At 39.2% G+C, this 21,506-nt stretch overlaps 1 protein-coding gene across 2 annotated transcripts in view; it reads left to right on the top strand.

The window, feature by feature from the left end:
- The window catches only part of macrod2 (mono-ADP ribosylhydrolase 2), a 473,143-nt gene extending 452,236 nt beyond the window's left edge, over window positions 1-20,907 (top strand). For both annotated transcript variants that reach the window (XM_056760614.1, XM_056760615.1), the window contains 7 exons: window positions 2,039-2,104; window positions 5,186-5,287; window positions 7,551-7,640; window positions 12,234-12,302; window positions 17,312-17,362; window positions 18,286-18,357; window positions 19,571-20,907. In XM_056760614.1, coding sequence (XP_056616592.1) covers window positions 2,039-2,104; window positions 5,186-5,287; window positions 7,551-7,640; window positions 12,234-12,302; window positions 17,312-17,362; window positions 18,286-18,357; window positions 19,571-19,608 — 488 coding nt within the window. In that variant the 3' untranslated portion in view covers window positions 19,609-20,907. The remainder of the gene's footprint in view (window positions 1-2,038; window positions 2,105-5,185; window positions 5,288-7,550; window positions 7,641-12,233; window positions 12,303-17,311; window positions 17,363-18,285; window positions 18,358-19,570) is intronic.
- The last annotated feature ends 599 nt before the right edge of the window (window positions 20,908-21,506 follow it).

Raw genomic sequence — 21,506 nt, 5'->3', positions numbered from 1 at the left:
AAAAGATCCAAGATCCGTCTTCAAGACCTATTTTAAAGCACGGTCAGCCATATGCTTCCAGACGGTCATCCTTGTTTTTTGCATAACGCTTTGTTCATTTTTTTTGGAGCATGAACCGTCACAAAGGTGTTTCCGTCTCGTTCCACTCCGTCAATCCATCACCGGAACACGATTTATGTAAATGCACCTTAAAAAACCACCCGCGTTTGGTGTCAGGTAACCCCTACAATTAGACTCAGGCAACTAGGCTTTCTAACCCAAAAAAAGTCGTTTTGCACATCCCTGCAGTTTACATGCTCCATAGCGAGAACATTCACCAGGTCTTTCCATATCGCGCCATTAGCACAATGCGAAGACGCTGAAGTCGTTACGCTTCACGCATCATGCTGAATCCATTCAGAGAGGCATCCTGTTGTCCTTGAACTTGTCTCATTACGGACAGGGAGAGTGGCTGTCAGATACACTTATTATCGTGACGTTTGTGTGCATGCGTGTGAGGGCAAGGGGGGTCGTCTGCTTAATGAGACACCTCGCTCCAATCCACACGAATGTACAGAGACAGACATCAGAACATGTGCATCGACAGACACACACCACTGCACACGCTGAAATGATTCTCCTGATCGCATGCACACACACACAAACGCTCAGAGGCGCTGGCCCTGTGTCTCCTTTGGGTATTCATATAGCGGGACAGACGCTTTACGTTCTACTAGGAATGAACCAACCACGATCTGTCCCATCTTAGCCAACGTTGAACTTGCATTGAGTGTGACCTTAGACCTATTTGTACAGGACTATTTTTTCCTGAAGTGCTTTGTGTTTCACAGTCTTTTTATAAATTCTGTTCTTATTAAACACGCCTCTGTCTTTTCTCATGCAAGCCTGGTCAGATTTATGGAGCGAATTGCTGGCCATCCCATCAAAATAATTTTGTCCGCTATTGTGGTATATTATTTTTTATTAAATGATATACAGGTATCAGTCATTCATCTTCCCAAAAATTATTAAGACACAATTTTTCCAAGTTTTAAATAAAAAGTTTTATTTGATAACCTACATTTTTATCACAGTTTTCATTTCATTTCATTTTTTTCTGGTAGTTAATATTGTCTTTAAAGGTAAACTAAAAAGTCATAGATGTAAATCACACCCTAGCAAACCAGTAATTCAAAACACAGCCATCATATTGTATTAACCGTCTTCCCAAACGTCTTTTAGAAAACTTGCTGATCTCGAACGCGGAGCTCTTAGCAATACAAATTGCATTTGCATACCCATAAGCCCCAGTTCGTTTTGTTTCTCTTGTCTTTTGATTTACTTTTTCTCTACCAGCATTGACGGCTGTAGCTGCGAGCATTATAAATAGTTTTGTCTCGCCAGGCCGAGGAGGCAAAGCAAATGTTCTGCATTGGACCTAAACCAAGAGGCGGATATACTTGCAATTATGATCCCTGGAGAAAAACAAAACAGAGAGGTTTTTAGGGCCAGGTGAGACAGAACTGAAGATTGTGCAAAGACAGAGGCTAAATCTGAATTTACCCAAGCTCCGAGCACCTGCAGTGCATGAATCACTTCCCTCTGAGTCTGTACCGGCACATCTGCATTTTTTATGTTGGTGTGCGTTTGCTTGCCCGTTCATGTGTGTTTCTCTGCGTGTGCGGGTGTGTGTTTTGGCTTGCATATAAAAAGCTATGTATCGTTGGGCAGAAACCGTCTAAACTCTGCTGATAAGGTGTTTGAATACGTTTTCCGTCCATGCAAGACTCTTTCAGAGAGACAGAGTAAGATTCATGCCCTGGCAAAATACATCTCATTTCAGCAGGAAAGTAAACCAAGCTTGGAACATAAACAATTTATCTTCGAAATGAATGACACCCATATTGTTGTCTCTGCTTTTGGTGTGTGTGTGTGTGTGTGTGTGTTTGTTTGTGTATGTGCGCATGTGAGAGTTGGTTTGTGCATTACACCGGCAGTGGGTGTCCAGGAATTTTATGGCACAATTATAATGGTTTTGTTTGTTTGTTTGTTTTTAAAGATGAAGGTCCAGATGTCAAACCTCTGGAGCAGGGGAATGAAGAGCATGCTCAAGGAGATCCAGAAGGTAACATCTTTAGTTTGTACGCATGACACGCCTTTTTGTCTATATAAATTCGCCTTATCGTAGCTTATTCCCAAAACTTTGCCGTGTTTGCCAGGCACAATTAACAGCACGCTGTTAGTACTCATGGAAAGCCGGTGGTGCACGGCAGATTGCACAGATGAATAAACGACACCATCAGCAGGCGCAATTTATTTGAATTAAATTTCCCTCCTTAGTTATTAAACAGTCTTGACGTCTTGGGTGTAAAATTTTAAATCTAATCTCCCGCACTGCAGAAATAAATTAACTCCAAAAATTAGGAATCCAACAGTCATGGATTCCCTTTGGAAAGCAAGATCGGGCAGCCGGTCACCAGGACAAGTCTCCTGCATGATGGACTCTTAGTATCTCTAAATTAAGCAAGGAGGCCTTCAGGGCTTCATAAACATCAGGTGGTCCTATCACCGGCACACACAAACAGCCAGGATATCCCTTATCATCCAGCACTCCGTTGATTACGTGAATGCAAGTCTGCGTCCCTCTCAACTCCAACTTCAAACGCCTGCACGCAGACGGAGTCGGGGTGGACACGTGTGCATTAAATCCTGCTTTGTGTCTCTCATCTGATGGAGTGGGTATATGTGTGTGGGCGAGGGCAAAATGGATGTCTTTTGCGGCCTTGTTTCCCACTCCGGAGCAGACACAGGTGTTAGCTGGAACCGTGCAGATGGATGCTCTGACTCTTCGTACTATTTGAAAAAAAGAGCGAGATGAGATTGGAGGGAGAGAGAGAGTGAACCAAACACAAATGAAAGGCATTAGGCTAAAACATCTGCTCCGATTAATGCCAAAATGAAAGCGTAATGCTGTTGATTTATAATTCTTATTTGCTCCATATTACAATTATTGTTTACTTTGTAATGACATTGGTTGACATATTTTTCTTAAAATATATTCTGACAAAAATAAATAATAATATATTTTTCATGCTTTAATAGCCATATTTAATAAATAAAGTTTGAACATGTAAGTTTATTTTAAAAAAATCCATAGGAGATTCTTAAAGGTCCGGTTGAACGTGCAGTTTCTGCCAATCTCATATTAATATTAAGTACCTATGGAGTAGTATTGCATACTTAGTATCTTTGAAGAGTATTTAGTTTGATCACATTTATAAAAGATAGAAAAATCTTTATTTAAAAGATAATACGACCTCCTGAGGGTGTGCGAGGGGAGGAAAAAAAGCATGAGCACACAATACATCATCGCATTATACCTACATAACTGTTTTTGTTGTTTACCTTACACATGTACGCGCCAATTGCCAAGAAAACACAGACATATGACTTGGTTTCACTTACCGCGTTATATCCAGCGTTATATCCACCGTTTATATATCCATCACTGATATGCCGTGAACAAACAAACACACCTCAACTTCTCTCACTAAGTGTAATGAGATGCAGCTGCCGCCCTTAGCCGATCTTGATGGCAGTCGGGTCTTCCACCTGCTCGCCGGTTGATGCGTTGGCAGGCTATTTCTTTCGCCTTGCCGTGGCGTGCTTTTCCAGGAGAATTACCCATTAAGAGACTAAGAAGTGTTGTTACGCAACGATTTTTCATGTTCGGAAAAAACTTTCCGAAACCTATACGAATTTATATTCCACGTAAAACGTCCAACTCTTTTTTTGACAAGTTGACCATGTTAAGCATGAGAAGACCGCACGTTTATCATTGTAAAGAAGTCAGAATACATGACACGGTGTTAAATCATACCACCATCTTATATCATCATCATCCCAGAACAGCACCCTCAGAGAAACACAATCAGATCAGGTTCATTTATCACATACATTTGCCGTGATGGATCGCTATATCCTCATTCCTGAAGTGGCATGCACATTTATGCACGCGCGGATCATGCTTGCATTCATTTGTTCCTACCCAGAGTGCACTTGACTGGCGAAGGACACAGCGAATAGAGGTTTTTATCCATGATCGTTGCCATTCACACAAATCCTTCAACACACACACAGAAGAAACACCTGGTGCTTCCAGTCGAGGACCAGAGAGGGGTCTCCATCTTTCAGATTCTCTACACCATCTCCCAGCAGCGTCTCTGATCAATACAACTCTCCTTCAGCAAAGGGCTTTCAATTATATACTCCAGCACTTTTAAGATGACAGTTGGAGATTTATATCTGTAATTGGAAGGCAATGTGTAATGGCAAAATGATGAGAATCAAAATTTTGATTTTGAAAACTGGTGAAAAACAGGCAAAAGTTTGTTTGTTCGGGTGTTGTTTTTAATTCTCTTTGCACCGTGCAGTTTATGAATTAAACATGTCTGTTTTGATTATACTTTTTAAGTCTGGATTTAATTCATTTAATCCAGCAACCTCTGTGTGCACGATTACCTATTTGGCTTTACGCACCTGAAGCAACATGATGTCAATCGTGTTCCAGCACAGCAATTTGTTCATGTTTGTTTGATAATAATAGGTATATTAGTACTTATGACAGTACAGGAATCAAAATAAGATTGTTTTTAATTGGGAGTGGGACTTAAAGGCGCTGTGTGTTTTTAGCGGATCTATTGATAGAAATGCAATATAATATACATGACTACATCTTCAGAGGTGTTAAAAGACCTTACAGAATGAAGCGTTGTTTCTGTCTACATACCGCCCTTAACAGACAAACTGCTCTTCAGAGCGCATTGCGTAAATACATTATTAACAAATTATTTTGCAAAGAATGCAAAAACGTGTCAGCCACCGTAGCACGTTGAGTGCAATTCGCCACCTCACCAATAGATGCCACTACATTTCATACACTAGTCCTTTAAGTTAGCTGTAAGTATCTTTAAAGAATTTAAAAGCATTGAGCTCACATATTAAGGTATGACACTGTTATTGTTCAAAGCACATTGTTCTTTTTATTTGTTTTTGTAAAAAACTGTCGTTTTGTTTTTGTCTTTTACTGCTTTTTTACATTTTCAATGATGTCTTCCAGATGCCTTCTATTACTATATTTATGTCAATTTTAGTTTTATTTGTATAGCAATTTTTCAATATGTGTGTGTTTGTGTTTGGTTTTTAGTGGAAGAGAGTCCCCCAACCAAGAAAAAACTGGAAGAGGGGAACAAGGTGAAAGAAAGAGAGGAGGAGAAGAAAGAAGAGAAGTCAGGTGATCCAGTTGCAGGTAGGATGTACTTGTATCACAAGCTGTTAAAAAAATCTTCCAATTAACCTAAATTATTATAAATAATCAATAAGGAACTAGATTTATCAGACAAAACAGACATATATGAATAGAAAGTTAATTGGGGTTATGATGCAGTATGATACCTGCTCATGAGGATATAAAGCAGAGGTCTTCAACTACTTTTCTTTGAGGGCTCCGATTCCAAAAGTATAAATAGGATAAGGGCTAGTTTTTTACCAAATCATAATTTCTTCTTTTATTTTGTATTTCTGTTATTTATTGCATTTTGTTCCCTTTATATTTTTTTTGTTACTGTCACCTACAGGTCATATACTAAAACATGCACACAAATATTGCATCCAGTATATACCTTTTCATGATATTTCATTAAAAGCGATATTGTCTTTTTTATTGTATTTCATATTCCATAATACATTTTGGACTTTCAAAGGCTCATGACGTTCATTTCTTAAAGCACACCATTCTTAAAGTATCTCCAGTTATTTTAAATGTTAAGGCGGGTCAGGTGAAGGTGATTGGTGGGACGCATTTGGCCAGTGGGCAAGTGATCTATAGTTTGAAGTTTGGTCTGCGTCATTTCACTTTAACTTCTAAATAAAGTCTAAATAATATATGGCAATGCAGTGAAAAGCATGACTATTATAATATCATATTGCAGGTTTAATGATGTATAATCATCGCTTTTAAGATCTCAGTTCTGTATCTGTCACACTTCAAAGTTTGATATTGGGGATCTGTTTTTTTTCTCTTTGACTGATAAGAGAAGTATGGATGTATAGATTGCTCTGAATTCTCTGAAAGTCTAATTAGACTGGGAAAGATTTCTTTCATGCATTCTGGTGCGCGCAGCCACTTAATATGCCACCTAATTACCATAGCGACACGGATCAAAGATAAGGGTTGGTAAACTAAATTAATGCAGAATGACAAAAAAGTCTATCAGCGAATGTCTAATAGACTGCATGTCATTTATTTTTATTTTCTAGAGGAATTATAATGGCATTTGTGGTCATTGCATTTTATAAATAATTATCAAACAAAATATGATAATGGTTTCAAGGTAAATGGATTTTAAAATCAGGTCTTTTCACTCAAATTCACAGCTCATCATAGTAACTATGGACATGTATGACAAAGTTTGACAACCAGAAAGTGTCCAGATATTTTTTCTCATATGAGATCTATAAATTGTAAATGTTTGCGTAAGGTTTTTCCTTTTTGTTATATTTTTCAAGAAATTCCACTTGTTTTGATGTTTTGTAATCTGCTATATTGACATTTAGAATCATTCCAAAGCCATTTCTGGCTCCTAATAAAGGATTTGAGAGCTTGGAAGGCAATCATTTTGGCAACAAAAATGGGCCATAGTGTTGGGCCATAGTGTTGGAAACAGACATACTCCTTCTCAGAAAAATAGATTTTTATTGACTGTTTTTATTTTAATTTTTATACGTGTACGTATGTTGAAAATGTCATTTTAAGAAATAACGTTTTAAGCATCTCCAGGGTCTGTTTTGTTGTCTGGTTAAAAACATAGATGCCAAGGAAATTTATATTAACTGGTCGTGAAATATTTTGGTAAAGTTATATCAGATCTGACAGTTGTTTTCCCAGAGAGTACAGTTTTGTCATTTTCGAAAAATAAAACTTATTTCAGGTTTTTTGGGGGGGATTTTATAACTAAAGGCTGTCTAAAGTACTTGCATCATTTGTTTGTATATGATGCACAATATGACTTTAATTCAACGTTTTGTTTATACTTTTTTATGTATGTGAAATTTAGATGTGAAATATTTTAAAGATTAAAACAGAATCATTTGAAAAGAACAGCAACCCATCAGTGTGCGAGTGTGTGCGCATGAGCAACTTTAAGCAACAGATGAGAATCAACAAGGCCCACTCTCCTTTACTGTTTCTGTGATCAATTACCCCGCTTCAGATAAGCGTGTTCACCCAACACTCTCGGGCAGGGCTTCAAATTTGTCTCGGAGACCCATTATTGAAAATGATAACTATAATCTCACTGCCTTCCGGATCTTAAAGGGAGAAGTAAAGGGATGGTAATTCTTCACTGGTTGAATTATGACTAAAGCTTTTTGAGAAGTGAGTAAGCTGGGAAGAAAGATTGGAGCTTTGTTGTTTTTTATAAATATTGCTTCTTTATCAAAAATACATATTTAATTTGTTTTATTTTAGATGTATTATTGTTTAATGTATTAACATTCTTTTTTCTGTAAAGGGGAGGAGGATAGCTCTGGAAAGACAGAGGACAGCCCTGGAAAGAAGATGAAAACTGGTCAGACTGACGCAGAGGGAAAACAAAGGAAAGGTAAGACCCGTATCAATCACTTCATCAAGGAAAGAAAGAGAGAGAGAGAGAGACATCCAAACACTCACACCAGACATATACTGTAGGTACACAGCAACATGTTTGGGATGTGTTCATTCAATTATACTCACTGTTTGTGTACACAAAACTTGATTAAACCGTTATGTACACACATAATGATAACACTTCTCATTTTGACACAAGCGGCAGACTAACACACACTCACTGGTACCAGATGTTAAACACAGAGAAGGTGAAATTGATACAACATTTTGAAGGGATGAAGCAAAGCTCAACACTTTGCCATAAGGTGCTTTTAACAAAAACAGACATTTCCTTCTATAACACCTTTAATTTATGTTCCTGAATGCTTTGAGCACATGTTTATTAGGGTACCGCTGTCACCTTCAAACCAGCGCTAAATACACTTTTTTCCTCATTAAAAATTGTACTTCTAAAGAAGTGAACCGCTGTCGTGAAAACGTGGCGATGAAAATAGCATCACTGCCTTCATAAATTAAGACTTTAAATATGAACTAGACGTTTGTTCTGTAAAGTTTGCATTATAAACTTGTGTATTTCTGTTTTCAAAATGAAACTCACGTCCGACCTGTTCAGACGCTTTTCCCTTCGAAAGGCCTGTGCCGTTGCCTCCATAAGTTTGTAAAACATCCATAAATTAAGCAAAGTTCTTGTAGCCCGAAGCTACCTATGAATAAGTCTGGCTTCGCTAATGGAGGCTTTTTTTCTCTGGCTGCGGTGTATTGCGGTTCCTGCGGTGGGAGTCAATATCGCCTCTTCGCCTGCGTGCAGGTGAGATTTACTGCGGGGGCCGCTGAGCCTCAGCGCCTCCAATCCAATCAGAGTTTGTCTTCTCGTCTCTCACCGCCTGACGTTTTGTTTTTTACAACCGGAGTTCGGCCTGTTTCTACATGTCATTTTTTGATTACACTTTGCAAATTGCAAGTCTTCTCGTGCCTGATTAAATCTGATGTTACTGTTGTGATGTGAAGTGAACACGGTGTGTTCTTTCCTCACTTGCATCGTGTTACACCAGAGGACACAAGAGGGGAAATTTAAAAATGCATTGTGTTCGGAGTTGCATTCGGAAACATTTCAGAATGCATCAAATAAAAGTGTGCGTTTCAGACTTTACTATCTAGCTGTGAACTTGTGAGGAAAAACACTTAAGACACATCACTAAGAGAGGCTGGACACACACTTCTTGTTCTTAAACACGGTGGGCAATAAGTGTTTCTCAGCACGTCCTGGTGAGGTCTTAATGTGGAGGAGGTCGCTAACTTTAACTCTTGGACATCAATGTTCATCATATTATGTGCCATCTATTCTCTGAGCTGTTCTTTTTCCCCTCCAACGAAGAATCTGAATTCACTCACGAAATCATCAAAAGAAAACATTCTTTATTTAAGTTCTACGCTCACTTATTTATTTGTTTACTTCTTCGAGCTACATCCCCTGGATTCTTTGTGTAATGTTGCCTGGTTTTCGATCTCCTGGGCTTTTGTTTCTCACGTATTAACTATTGATCGCAGCCAAGTTTTCAAAAGTGTGATTGTGACTCCATCCTAGTCGTTTCCAGTCTCTGAGCGAATGAGGCCCCGAGGCAGAGACCCAGCAGTATGTGCCGTGGCCATCTGTTGGTTTTGCTGAAGTCCTGTGCACTTCTCAATTCTCAGATCAGTGGAAAACAATGGGGACTGCTTATGCTGACTGCTAATCTTTGGTTCTCGTGAAACATGAAAAACGCAAACGAGAAGGAAAATTTCCTCCTTTGTTTCTAATTTGCATTATTTGTTTAGGCCAGGGGTCGCGCTAAAATGAATAATTATCCATCTTTTATGAACTGATGTAAATTTTGGGTCTGCTTTATTTGTTATTTTCTCTATTTTCTTTTTATTACAATATTGTAACACTTTGATTTTGCAACATCACAGCTAAAGGCTCTTTTAGTTCAACAAAAAACAATTACAAAAAAGCTAGATTTTGAATGACAAAGCATTTTTAATTTTTAATGTTTTCAAATGCGTGTGTAATGTAGCCCTTTAAGTGGCCTATACTTTTAACATTCGGGTTATCACAAAGACAAAGTCTTTACTCATTTAAAATCAAAACTTTAAATACATCACTGATTAAAGTCTTGGTGTCCCAAACATCTACTGCATGTGGCCAAACAGGACACATGAATCACACAAGAACTTAGAAGAACCTGCCGGTAAGGTCAAGCATCCTTCAGGAATTCTCTGTCGATGCACCGCTGTCGGGCGGCTCCTCTGATCCACCAGTCGTGAGGTTCCACACGAGGAGAAACAGGTGGAGCCAACAGTTTTTTTAATTGGCTGTTTATATGCAGCGTCTCCTGTCCTGCTTGTGTGTCAGGGGAGATTGTGGATGTGACTGCGAGCTCAGAGAGTTTCCGTCAGCCTGTAGCTAGAGTCTATCACAGCACAATTAACTGTTGCCCTGGGCCTGTATATCTCAATGGTGCTTGGAGGAACCAGACATTAACTACATTTTCAGCAGAAATGCTAACATTCATCATGCACCAATACTGTCCTCACATTTAGCTCATTAAAAACCACAAGAGCAACAGGTTTCATACCTTTGCAGCTTTGTGACTTAGTAGTAAACACACATTCGGCTGATACATTGAGCTTTGGTGCCCATGCAAGAGATAGAGGTTCAATTCCAATACTGGAAAAAAATCTTTGTTCTGATGAAAACAAAGAAAAAATATTTGTAACCAAACAGTTCTTGGCCACCATTGACTACTATCATTGGAAAAATTGCTTTGTACATTTATTTCTGTTGAACACAAAAGAAGATATTTTGAAAAATGTAGGAAAGCAAACAGTTCTAGGACCCTTTTGACTACTATTGTAATTGTTCCTAGGGGTCAATGGTGGCCAAGAACTGTTCCAAGCAGTCATCCAAATATGTTTCTCTGTGTTCATCAGAACAAAGAAATGTATACAGATTTGCAACTACTGGATGATGAGTAAACGATGACAGAATATTTTTGGGTGGACTGTCCCTTTAATTCAAGAACATTTTTTTGCTTGTTTTAGGCAAACTTATTTAACAAAACAAGAACAAAAATGCTTAGTAAGAAACTCATTTTTGTAGTGCAGACCCCCCGACCCCCTCAATACATAAAGCTCCAAAGACATTTTGTCTCCTCCGGTTTTGGCAAATTGTGTAAAATGACATCAACAATTTGAGGAATGGAAGAACGGAGCACTGGAGTGATGGAAAAACAGCCACACAACAGCTTTCCTGCAGAGGCGGACTGACGCGTTCGCGGGGGCCGAAATGCGTTAGCCACCATTGTATGAATTCACACACGAATAGCCACCACAACCATCTGCTGATGGATCCTGAACTTCAAACACACCTGATCCAACTGTCATTTGTTCCCCAGCAGAGGACCCAGAATGCATTGTGGCTGCTTTCCATTATGTAGTCACCTATGGCCCACAACCCTGTTAGCATCAAAGGGGGGGAATGTAGCAGAATAGGAGCCCTGCTCAAATAGGCTGGAAGGAGCTCAGCACTCACAGCACAGCTTTGAAGATCTTCTTTTGATCAGCAAGCTCGTCCCTCCCACCACTCTCCAGATGGGGGGGTTCGGGGAGGGTGTGAGGAATATGGAGGCAGGGAAAATCACAGCGAAAGTGAAGAGTGCTGAGACAGAGGCCGCAGAGCTTATGCGTGATAATGGGAGTTTTGTTTTGCTCATGCTTATTCATTTTAGCCCTCGCTCACCATCGCACTCCCTCTTTTTCTCACACCTTTCAAAGGCATACGAAATCCATTAAAAAGTCACTGGAAATTTAGGCAGTTTAATGCATATTAAATGAAAGAAAATTGTGAGAAACTGTTTGGTAAATCTTAAGAGGATACAAAGCGTTTGGCAGGGACTGGAAGCTGTGGAGCATGCTAGCTTTCAATGTTGATGATGGATAATTCACACGAAAACGAAAATTCTGTCATCATTTGCTCACCCTTGTTCCGAACCGGTATGACTTTCTTTCTTTTGCAGAACACAAAAGCAGATATTTCGCAGAATGTTGGGAAGCGCACAACATTGGCCCCCATTGACTTTCATTGTATGGACATAAAACCACTGAGACATTTCTCAAAGTATCTTCTTTTGTCTGTGGCAAGAAAGTGACACAGGTTTTGAATTACATATTTTGAGTTAACTTTTCCTTGAAAGACCATCACAAAGATCATCAACATATTTTCTCTTTATTGTCCATTTCTATCCACCTTTTACCTTTAAAACATCTGAAAAATGGCAAATCGAGCTTTACACACTAAACATTAATGAGCAATTCAGGACTTAAAAAGTATCGCAAACATAAGCTTACTATGGATTTTCCTCAGCCTGTACAACAATTGTAATCGCTGGGCATTGTTTTATTACACTATTTATTTCTGTACACTGCCTTATTTTTATTCTTATTCAATAAATATATGGTCTCTGTTTTGCTAGCCGTGCAGTCTATTATTTAAGCCAAAGGATTGCTATATGAAAAGTTTTAACGCACGTACTTTTCTTTGTGACAACAGGCTCAACTAAGAGTGCAGAACCCAAGGACTGTACTGGTCAAGGTGGTGACGTTCCCATGGATCTCCAAGGTACGTTCTAAATCACTGTCTTTACATCTTTGTGTAGTTACGGTGATGTATAATGACTGCTGATGTTTCATCAATAGCAACCGGAAGCTTTTGAACCTTGAAACCGTTGGTTATTTTCAAAGAAGAGAATATTTCAGCATATTGTTTTTAACTCGACTTTGTATTCAGAGAAATCTTTTCCTAAAATTCACAATGTCAAAAGGTGCTCATGAACAAAGTTTTGCATTCTATTTTCCAATGCAGCTCATGGGCGGCTCGTGCTGAGACACCGGCGGTGGGTCGGGTTCAGACCACACATTATGCAGAGTCACTTGTTAAACGTTCAGAGCAGGCCTTGTTACCTCTGACAGCTGCGTTTAGCCGCTCTCAAGGTCATGGCAAAGGGGGCGCCCTCTTTTCTACCATCATTTAAATCCTTTCTCTTTCAGTTTCGTGTTTTTATAATAGCTATTCCTTTTGGTAGTTAGAGTCATCCTGTATCATTTCAGGTTGAGGAGAACAAAGCAGGAGGATTTTTTTCACCCCGTAAACGCTTGATTTTACGGTCCACAGAGGGTTTTTAAATGAAGCTCAGGCTGTCATTACGGCACTTTTACACTCGCATTACATGATGAGTTTTTAGAATCGCCATATGGTTTCCATACGGATAAGGCGGGCGGTAAAAACAGCTACCGTTCCACGTGTGACTTTGCTTCCCTCCCTCCACCGCTAAATGTGTTTTACTCATCTACAGCATACTTCAATTCGCGTCTCGGCGCTTTCAGCGTAACCCTTTAACCACATGATCCCATGTTGTCTTTTATATCTTTTTAAAAGATTTTTTCAAGGCATGCCCTTCTTGGCCCGAAACAACTGAAGGCTTTTCAGACCCTGGAGAGCCGGGCCCTTTGGACCTTCTCCTCACACAATAGCAGCTTTGCAAAGCACATCTTGTTACATTAGGCAAACGCGGCCGGAGATACAATGCCACTCGGCTCTGTCGAAGCCCTCCGTCGTACCCCCACCCATTTCTTTTTCTCATGCTTTGAGAGGATTGAATGCAGATGAGAGGGACCACTTGGCTTTTCATGGAGGAACGTGCGTGAGATGGATCTGTGGTATTTACACTCGAGCCCTTCCAGCTGGGTTTGTTTCGACTCAATACCTTTTAATTGGCTCTAATTGTCTGAAGCTTCGGCGTCACACAGCAACGCAACGCCAAGTGCCTCCCTTTCTCTTCCTCTCCTCAGCGTTGTTCCAGAGAAAGTAAATGTCTGCCCTCCCTCGGCAACCTTTGAATATTTACACATGAAAATGAAGTTTGCTCTTCACATTTAGCACTTCATTAGCTCTCATGGTCTGGCTCTTTGAAAAGGTTGCCCGATGTTGTTTCACGTGAATAGGCTTGGAATTAAATTAACGTATGTTTTAATGACGACCCCTAACTCTGTTACCACATACAAAACTTTACAAAAGCCTAACTGTGTTTCAGTGTGGTCTAAAATTCACTGACAGAATGCTATACTTGTAAGGTGAGCTCGTAGACCACCCCGAGATCGCTTGGCTTTAGTATATCACATCCCACACTTTTTCAGTTTGATTCATTTTATTATCTCAAAACATGACCCTGAGAAGATTATTCTTTTGACTTGTGATCTATTGAGTGGTTTAACTCAACCATTCTCCCACAACCTCTCGCGAGCGCACGGATGGGCGTAAGGCTTGTTCTCTCATTCTCCATTCAGTCAGGTGCTTTTCCATTAACCTCCTGAGCGACATGTGAAAACCGATGTTCCGGTGCTTTTGTGAGTCAGTGGTTCGATCACATCGGGCCCTCGGCCCAGTTAGGACAGGGTTATTGGATTCGCCTTGAGGTCGGCTTTGAGCCGCTGCTCTGTTGGAAGAGTCGAAGGGCCTTGAGAACCCAAACAATCCAGGACCAGGAAAAGGGTTGCTGTGGTTTTTAAATTAAGTGACTGGAGAAGCATTCGCTGTGGTGATAAACATTGCAAGGACCTTGGGTGAGAACTCTGTTCAGGCTGCTGCTTGGATGAGTGGCCTTCTTAAAAGAATTTAAAGTCAAGTCCGGTTGCATGTGCTGAAATTCTTCCAGACATTCTCACTTTGTCAGACTCTTGTGTTCGTAAATAGCGAAAGTAAAAAGTGCAACAAATCTCTGGTGCATTTCAACTGTAGAAGGGTATTAGACTTTCTCAGATTCTCTTAGTTCTGTCATGTTTTCAAGAGGCGTTGGAACTTTTGCTATTGGTTCTACTCAAGAATTATTTCATAATTTGGGCTCCTAAGTGTGTGATTTCTTCAGTGTAGCCTAGACAACGAAACCGCTAGTTGCTAATGCTAATACCTAAATCTTGGTAACCAGATCTTTGTAAATGATTCGGCCCGACAAACCAACACGACAGTTTAGGTCTGTAGCGAGCAAACATATCAGATCAGTTTCTTGAGCTAGCGTCTGCCTTTAGGTGTTTATCTCTAATGTCATTGTTGAATTCAGCCCCTGACGGAGGGCAACAGAAAGATGTTGACACTTGCCTGACACATCCAGCCATTATTTGTGTGGCACATTCGATTTATGCTGACTAACAATAGACCCACAAGCCCCTCACAATCTCTAGAGCGAATGGATGGTGGAGTATCTAATTTTCTGCTTGTCTGAATATGAATATGACTTACGTCTGCCCCCAACCTTTCCCCACACGCACTCCTCCATCCCTTGCTTGATTCAGCTCGGCTTACGGTTGTTTTCTGGCGCCTGGCGAAGATTGGAGACATACAGTACCACCCACACGATGAGATTATCATAAACTTTCATTATGGCTAAAGACAGTTAATTTCAAGAAAAGCGCAAGCAAAAGTTGGATTTATCATAGGTAGAATACCCAAATCTTGAGTCCACTAAGTTAGACAGGTAACAAGCAAACAAACACACACAAAGCAGTTTATCCTTTATCGAATGTTCACTTCTGTGATGCTTTTTTTGTAAAACTGGCATACAATAAGCAAGATACGAAATTACAAACTGCACATTAATTTGTTTGGTATAGCACACATATCAACGCATGCACTGCCATCTGCACATGGGTGCACATGAGATGCGATAGGACTTTCTTTCATTAGCATATTATATTGATCACAGTTTAACTTCCAAGAATCAATATTATGTTAACACATAATATGAATGCTTACAGATAGTACATAAACTTGCAGGGATATCTTTCTCCAAAAATACCTTTGGAGGCTTTAGAACAGCGATAGATTTCGATTCAGTTATGGTATAGTATTGTAGTATATAAGTAAACTATTTAATAGCTATAAACTCTAATAATATTGATATTTTATACATAGTATACGTTATATACAGTATGCCTGTTACTCTGAGTGACTTTGACATTTTTTTATATAACCCATTATGCACTTGGTTTACCTCGGAGTCCCGAAATCAATCTTTTGGGTTCTGAGTAGAGAAACTTAGCTGTCTCTCGCATTTTTAGAGAAGAGTGTCTGGATGCGGTCCACTTTTCCTGCTTGACAGCACCTCTCTTGCTACTTTATTTGTTTCACGGGATGTCAGACTCTCCTCCCAACAGACAGAACTCATACTGTTGTCAGTTCTAAATTAGAGAGCTGGCAAGTTTCTACTCCATCTACTGACGTTGGAAGCATGAACAGGCATCGATTGAAATTCTAGCCTCTTTTTTTTTTTTACGAAGGCTGGTTTGTTGTGTTTTGATCAGCGCTTCTTATTAGGAGCCCATGGTGGCAGAGCTCCCGCTCAGCTCTGAGATTATGACATGGAAAGAGAGAGAGACACGAGTGGCGGCCTTAACTTTCTCATTTTGGTGCCTTCCCATGTGTTTTAAATGCGACCCTGCGCTCTGAATAACTAACAGCATTACACGTATATTTTAAATTCAGAATCTATGTGTGCATGCTCTCTCTGTATGGTTTGTTTACTTCAATTCGCCCTTGGTAAAGAAGCACGAATAAAACACGCGACAGAGACTTGCTTCCAGAAGTGGGCAGTAATGGAAAGACGCTTTTGAATCGTATCGCGCTCGGTTTCAATTTCTCCATGTACGGTGCCTCGAGACAAGAATGCAATGAAATCATGGTATTGGCGGTTACCCATGCTCTGCTATTTCACCTTTCCTCATCCAAAGTTTTCAGCTCCTGCTCCATTTCTCCAATGAAAAGACGTATGGAACACAAATCCATCATATGTCTGGCACCATTAAATCAGTAGAATTTCGGGGTTTGCCGCCTGGGAGAGCAAGCGTTTGGGTAGCTGTCTTTCTGAATGGTTGCATTAAGGTCCCAGTGTTTAGTTGTTGAAACGTTGCCACCGTAATCCAAGGAATTATCTCTCTTCAGGGCTGCCGATGAGAAATTCTTTAAAATCGTGTGGCATAGCAGTCAGGGCATAGGGCATGTTGTTGCTGTGCCAGTAAGATGTGCTGGTATGATGTTTGTGAGATGAAGGGAAATGTTGTTATGCTGCACACAGACCGTATGGAGTGTGGTGACTGCAGCGCTGGGTAAAGCAGTTGGGTTGGTTTGCATCATCCATGGATTTGCCGCAGGAAGGAGATTATTTCATGCTGTGGTTTGGTTTGCTCAGAGAGAGAGAGAGAGAGAGAGAGAGTTAGAATTAGTTTGAGAGTGAGCTTCACTGATATAGACTGAAGGCAGTATGTAATTCATTTTCTACGCCTCTTCTTTCGCCCGCATTTTTTTTGTGCCTCTTGAAAGCGAGAGACTTTATAAGAGGATATTTTGGATCATTTTTATGTTCAAATATTATGCATACGCTGTGTACCAAAGAACCTATGGCAATGAAATGATCTCTCATAAAAATTGCTGTTTAAGCGTAATACATTTGATGTGGTGTAGAGGTTAAAGATATAACTCCAATAATTGTACAATTGGACAAAACCTTTCTGTATGAGTTTATTTAGCACTCTACATTTCTCTTACTGTTCTTACACAACACTTTATTTTTGTTTATTTAGATGGTGATAAAAGTGAGGTCAAAGCAACCAAGGAGAACACCAGCACTAAAGGTAAAAACAGATGTGTTTGTTTATTTGTATACTTTGGCCACTTACAGCTGTGGAAAAAAATAGGAGACAATTAAAAAATAATTTTCAGTTTTCCTGAATTTACTCTTTATAGGTATGTGTTTAGGTAAAATTATCGCTTTTGTTTTATTCTGTCAATTACTAGCAATATGAATGCCAAATGTCCCAAAAATTATATATAATCATATATTAGCAGAAAATGAAATTTATCAGACCACAAATACTGCAAAGAAAATAAGTTAATATTCAATTTTGATCAATACAACTATTTATTTAGGAAAGGTAAAAAACATATTGTGTGTCTTGTCATGCTGACAGTATTTCACATTGCTGTTGAATGACTTTGTCACTCCTGAGGTTTGATTTTGTTGAAATTCAGCAGACACGAGAATGGTCTGAATACATCTAAAAATGCTGATTAAATGAAATTTTAACTTTGCGGTGGTATCTTAATTTTTTCCGCAGCTGTATGTAAAGTATACAGTCATTTAGAATGGATAATAAATGAGAGGGGAGTATTTCTGTACATCACTGTTTAAACCAAATTCAAACGCACATTGCCTCTATGAGACGAAAGACTCAATTTGTTGGTGACCACTAGCAAGTGCTTGGTTTATCAATTATGCAGAAAAAAAGAGTGTGTGTCACTGCATTTTTAAAAACATGCATAGGTGTATCTGATCCATCTGAACTTTCCAATGTGATGTGTTCTGTTGAAGTCTCTTTTGCCTCCGGCGTAGCCTTTAGCACCCACTGCATTTATTTCAGATAGGAACGGCAGAGTATCCAATAAGATGTCACCCAGTGGATTCTTACTTTTAATTCCTTTGCTCGGCTCTGATCTCGTGTTTCTCTTTCTATTCTTCCGGTCTCACTCTCTCTCCCTTTCATACTCATTTTTTTAGATGAAATGAAAGCCCAGGACAAGAGCTCACCAGAGTCTGAATCAGCTCCAACCGATAGCAGTCAGCCCAAAGGTAAGACAAAGAAATCCATAAACACAGAGGAAACATTGAGAAAACACTTGTCATCTTCACTGTGTGTCCTGTTTATTTTACTCAAAGCTCCACAATTTCACTTTTTAATGGATCATTCACTTACATTATATGAAATGGAGCAGTGTCAGAATTTTTCAGAATGTTGATCAAATTTGTATTTGTTTGGAACTACATGATAGTTTGTGACACATTTATTTTTTGGTACAACAGACCATTTATCAAAAAATACTGAACTGTGCTTGAAACTTTATTTTTACAATAAGCGCACTTGACAACTGTATTACATTTTATACTTCAATTCTTCAAAAGATGTTGATTAACTAAGTGTGAAGAGATTTTTTTAAACATTTACAAAATAAATATATAAACACGTCAGTCTTCAGCTAGCAATCGGCACTGCCTTACCCACAATTCCCACACTTCCTTTATCTGATTCACTTTCCTTCTGCCGATCTGAAACTGTGGAGTGACCCTGATTTTTCAGAGTAAACGTGTTGGCATGCTTCCTTAAATTGAGTTTGATGAATTACCCACATGCCCACCTCACGGACATTAATAAATCAAATACAAAGCGTGTGTGATCGGAGCACAGAGATGACGCAGTGCGAGAAAGCTGATAAATCATGTGTGATAAGAGTTTTGCTGCGTTGTCATTTCGGGAACCCCGGGGTCAGCTTTCCTCTTAGGGCCTCACATACAAACTCCCAACATGCCATTTATATTCATTCCCTCTTGCATTTGACAGGAAAATATTTAGTACAGTATCTTTACGCTGTAGTGTATTTCTACAAACAAAGGCATACCTATTTAAATAAACACACATCAAGGTCGGGTTACATGTCATTTAATTAAATAAGATGCACATCATCATAAAAGCAACATGTGCAAGCATCCCACATGAGCTGTCTTGCATGTTTAAGAAATATAGGACAGGACTTGATTTGATCAATTTATAAGAGATTGAACTGTGAAAATGGAAAGGAATGTCTGACATCCGCCATGTTAGAGACCAAGTGCATCATAACAATAAATATGTTAGTTTAACAATTCATTTCCTCCTTATTTGGTTTTTGGATAAATGAAATTTTGCAGAATAAGATTAGGAACATGTTCATTTTTTGGTTAACTGCGTGATGGTTAACATGTACTCACCTGTTTAAATCATTGTGACTACGCATTTGCTTCCTCCAAGATGGCCAAGAGGAGAACAGCGCACAGAGAAAAGAATGAAACGACAATCAAGCCTCATAGGAGCGAGTGCCGGCAAACTGTGTGAAGGCAAACATCACACCAATTTTGTCCCACGCCAGGGAGTCGCCCGCAAACACTTGGAGAAGATACGACCCCCATTTCATTCACTTCCCTTCTATTCAACCCGTCTTTCTTTACCACATATAAATGATAAATCAAATATATAGGTATATAAAATGGAACAAATGAGAGTTTGAACATATCAGAGCGAGTGCAGGGGTCATAGAGTTGGAGGAGCATCTATACCTCACTAACAAGCTGCTTGATCAATATTTTTTCAATGAGGCATCCTGGTGCTGGATCTGAACTGATTTAAATTAGATTGTTTTAAGGCGTCTTAAAGTCATCCCGATGCTTTAATTTAAGCCCTGATTTGTAAAGCCACGGCTGAATTTTCCATTCAACTCTTAATGCAAAATTCAGACCAAATATGATCAGATTCTATAGTCCTGTGAATAACACTAAATGTCTATTTGTGCATGAGTGTGCGTGTGTGTGTGCATACACAAGCCAATGATGTCACTTTAAAGAGGTTTCACTTTATTCGTGAGCTTAGGAACCAAGTGTGAAGAGCGATCTCACATCGAGGTGGTGTTTGGACATCACCTGGACGCTATCGACAAGTCCTCAACGTCACCAGAGGTGCACAAAAGCTTCCCTTTTTAACGTCACACAGGTGCATTGGTCACGTTTCATCTCCAAAGCTGCTCTGATTTCCGCGAATGGCTGTTTTAAAAAGGCAAACCTCGGTTGTGTCAGATCGATGTGCCCGTTTTTGACGAGTGTTCTAACAGATTCATTCACTCATGGTGTATCTAGATGCATGCCATTGTTTAAAATGTTTTCTTTGCAGTTCATTCCCTCGTTCTCTGTCCCCTCCCGGCTCTTTCATCTCACTTACAAGCTCTCAGTATTTTGTTTTGCATCTCCAAAACATAATCTGCCTTATTTTTTGACACACGTAGTAAATGATCACAAATTGGTGACGGGGAAAACATGACAAAGTGTGTGGCTTCTTTGAATGAATTTAATTCTACGTGGTGATGAGTGATATATTTCTTTCATTTAAACAGCTTTTTTCTGTCTTTGATCGTTTTTTGATTTGACTTTGAATTGTCAAGCATTTTGGTTGACTTAAAAAACAATGTATTCAATAGATTAATTTGCTCCTTTAAATGGTGCCATACTTGTATATCAGATTAACTCCTGCCTTCATTCTTTGATGTTTGCTTTGCTATCGAGTAACTATGAATAAAGTTATGAAGTTGTTTCCCTGGGCATGATGTCTTTGTGTTTATTGATAAAATCCTATCAAGCAGATCATTTCAGAATGATCAAAAAGATTAAAGATAGCTGAATTGCTTTTGTCCTATTTATTACTGTTCACCGTAAAAAAAAAATGTCGGTTCATCAAAAAAATTACCTTGTTTGCATTATTATTTTTAAGTTGAATTAACTCAAAATTATTATTTATTATTTCATTAAAAAATGTAAGGCAAGTAGGTACCTTAATAATTTTTTACAGTGATATAGCCCAGTAACTTTCACATACTTTTATAACAAAGATTTCACATTACTCCTTTAACTCTAAACTTATTATTCCAAGTATGACAAAGCTTTAAAATCTTCCCAGGAATCTAAAAGAGAGTCACTTGTAAGAATTCTTGTGATTTGTGTGATGGTGTTTATCTCCAGAGATGTGAAGAACATGCTGCTGTGCATTCTGTACCTTATGAGGTACAGAATGCTGTTGCAGGGAGTTCATCGTCAAAAGAATCCTACAAGCTGCATGTGGAGGTGGAGACAGAAGGGGGTATAGATCACAAAAGCAGGCCAATAAAGAGACCTGGTTTCTTCTGAGGGAATTGTGAGAGTTT

This window comes from Triplophysa dalaica, chromosome 11 (assembly GCF_015846415.1).
Source record: "Triplophysa dalaica isolate WHDGS20190420 chromosome 11, ASM1584641v1, whole genome shotgun sequence".
Classification (NCBI taxonomy): Eukaryota; Metazoa; Chordata; class Actinopteri; order Cypriniformes; family Nemacheilidae; genus Triplophysa; species Triplophysa dalaica.
Note: the sequence above shows the minus strand (reverse complement) of the source record. Positions and strands in the feature narration are given on the sequence as shown.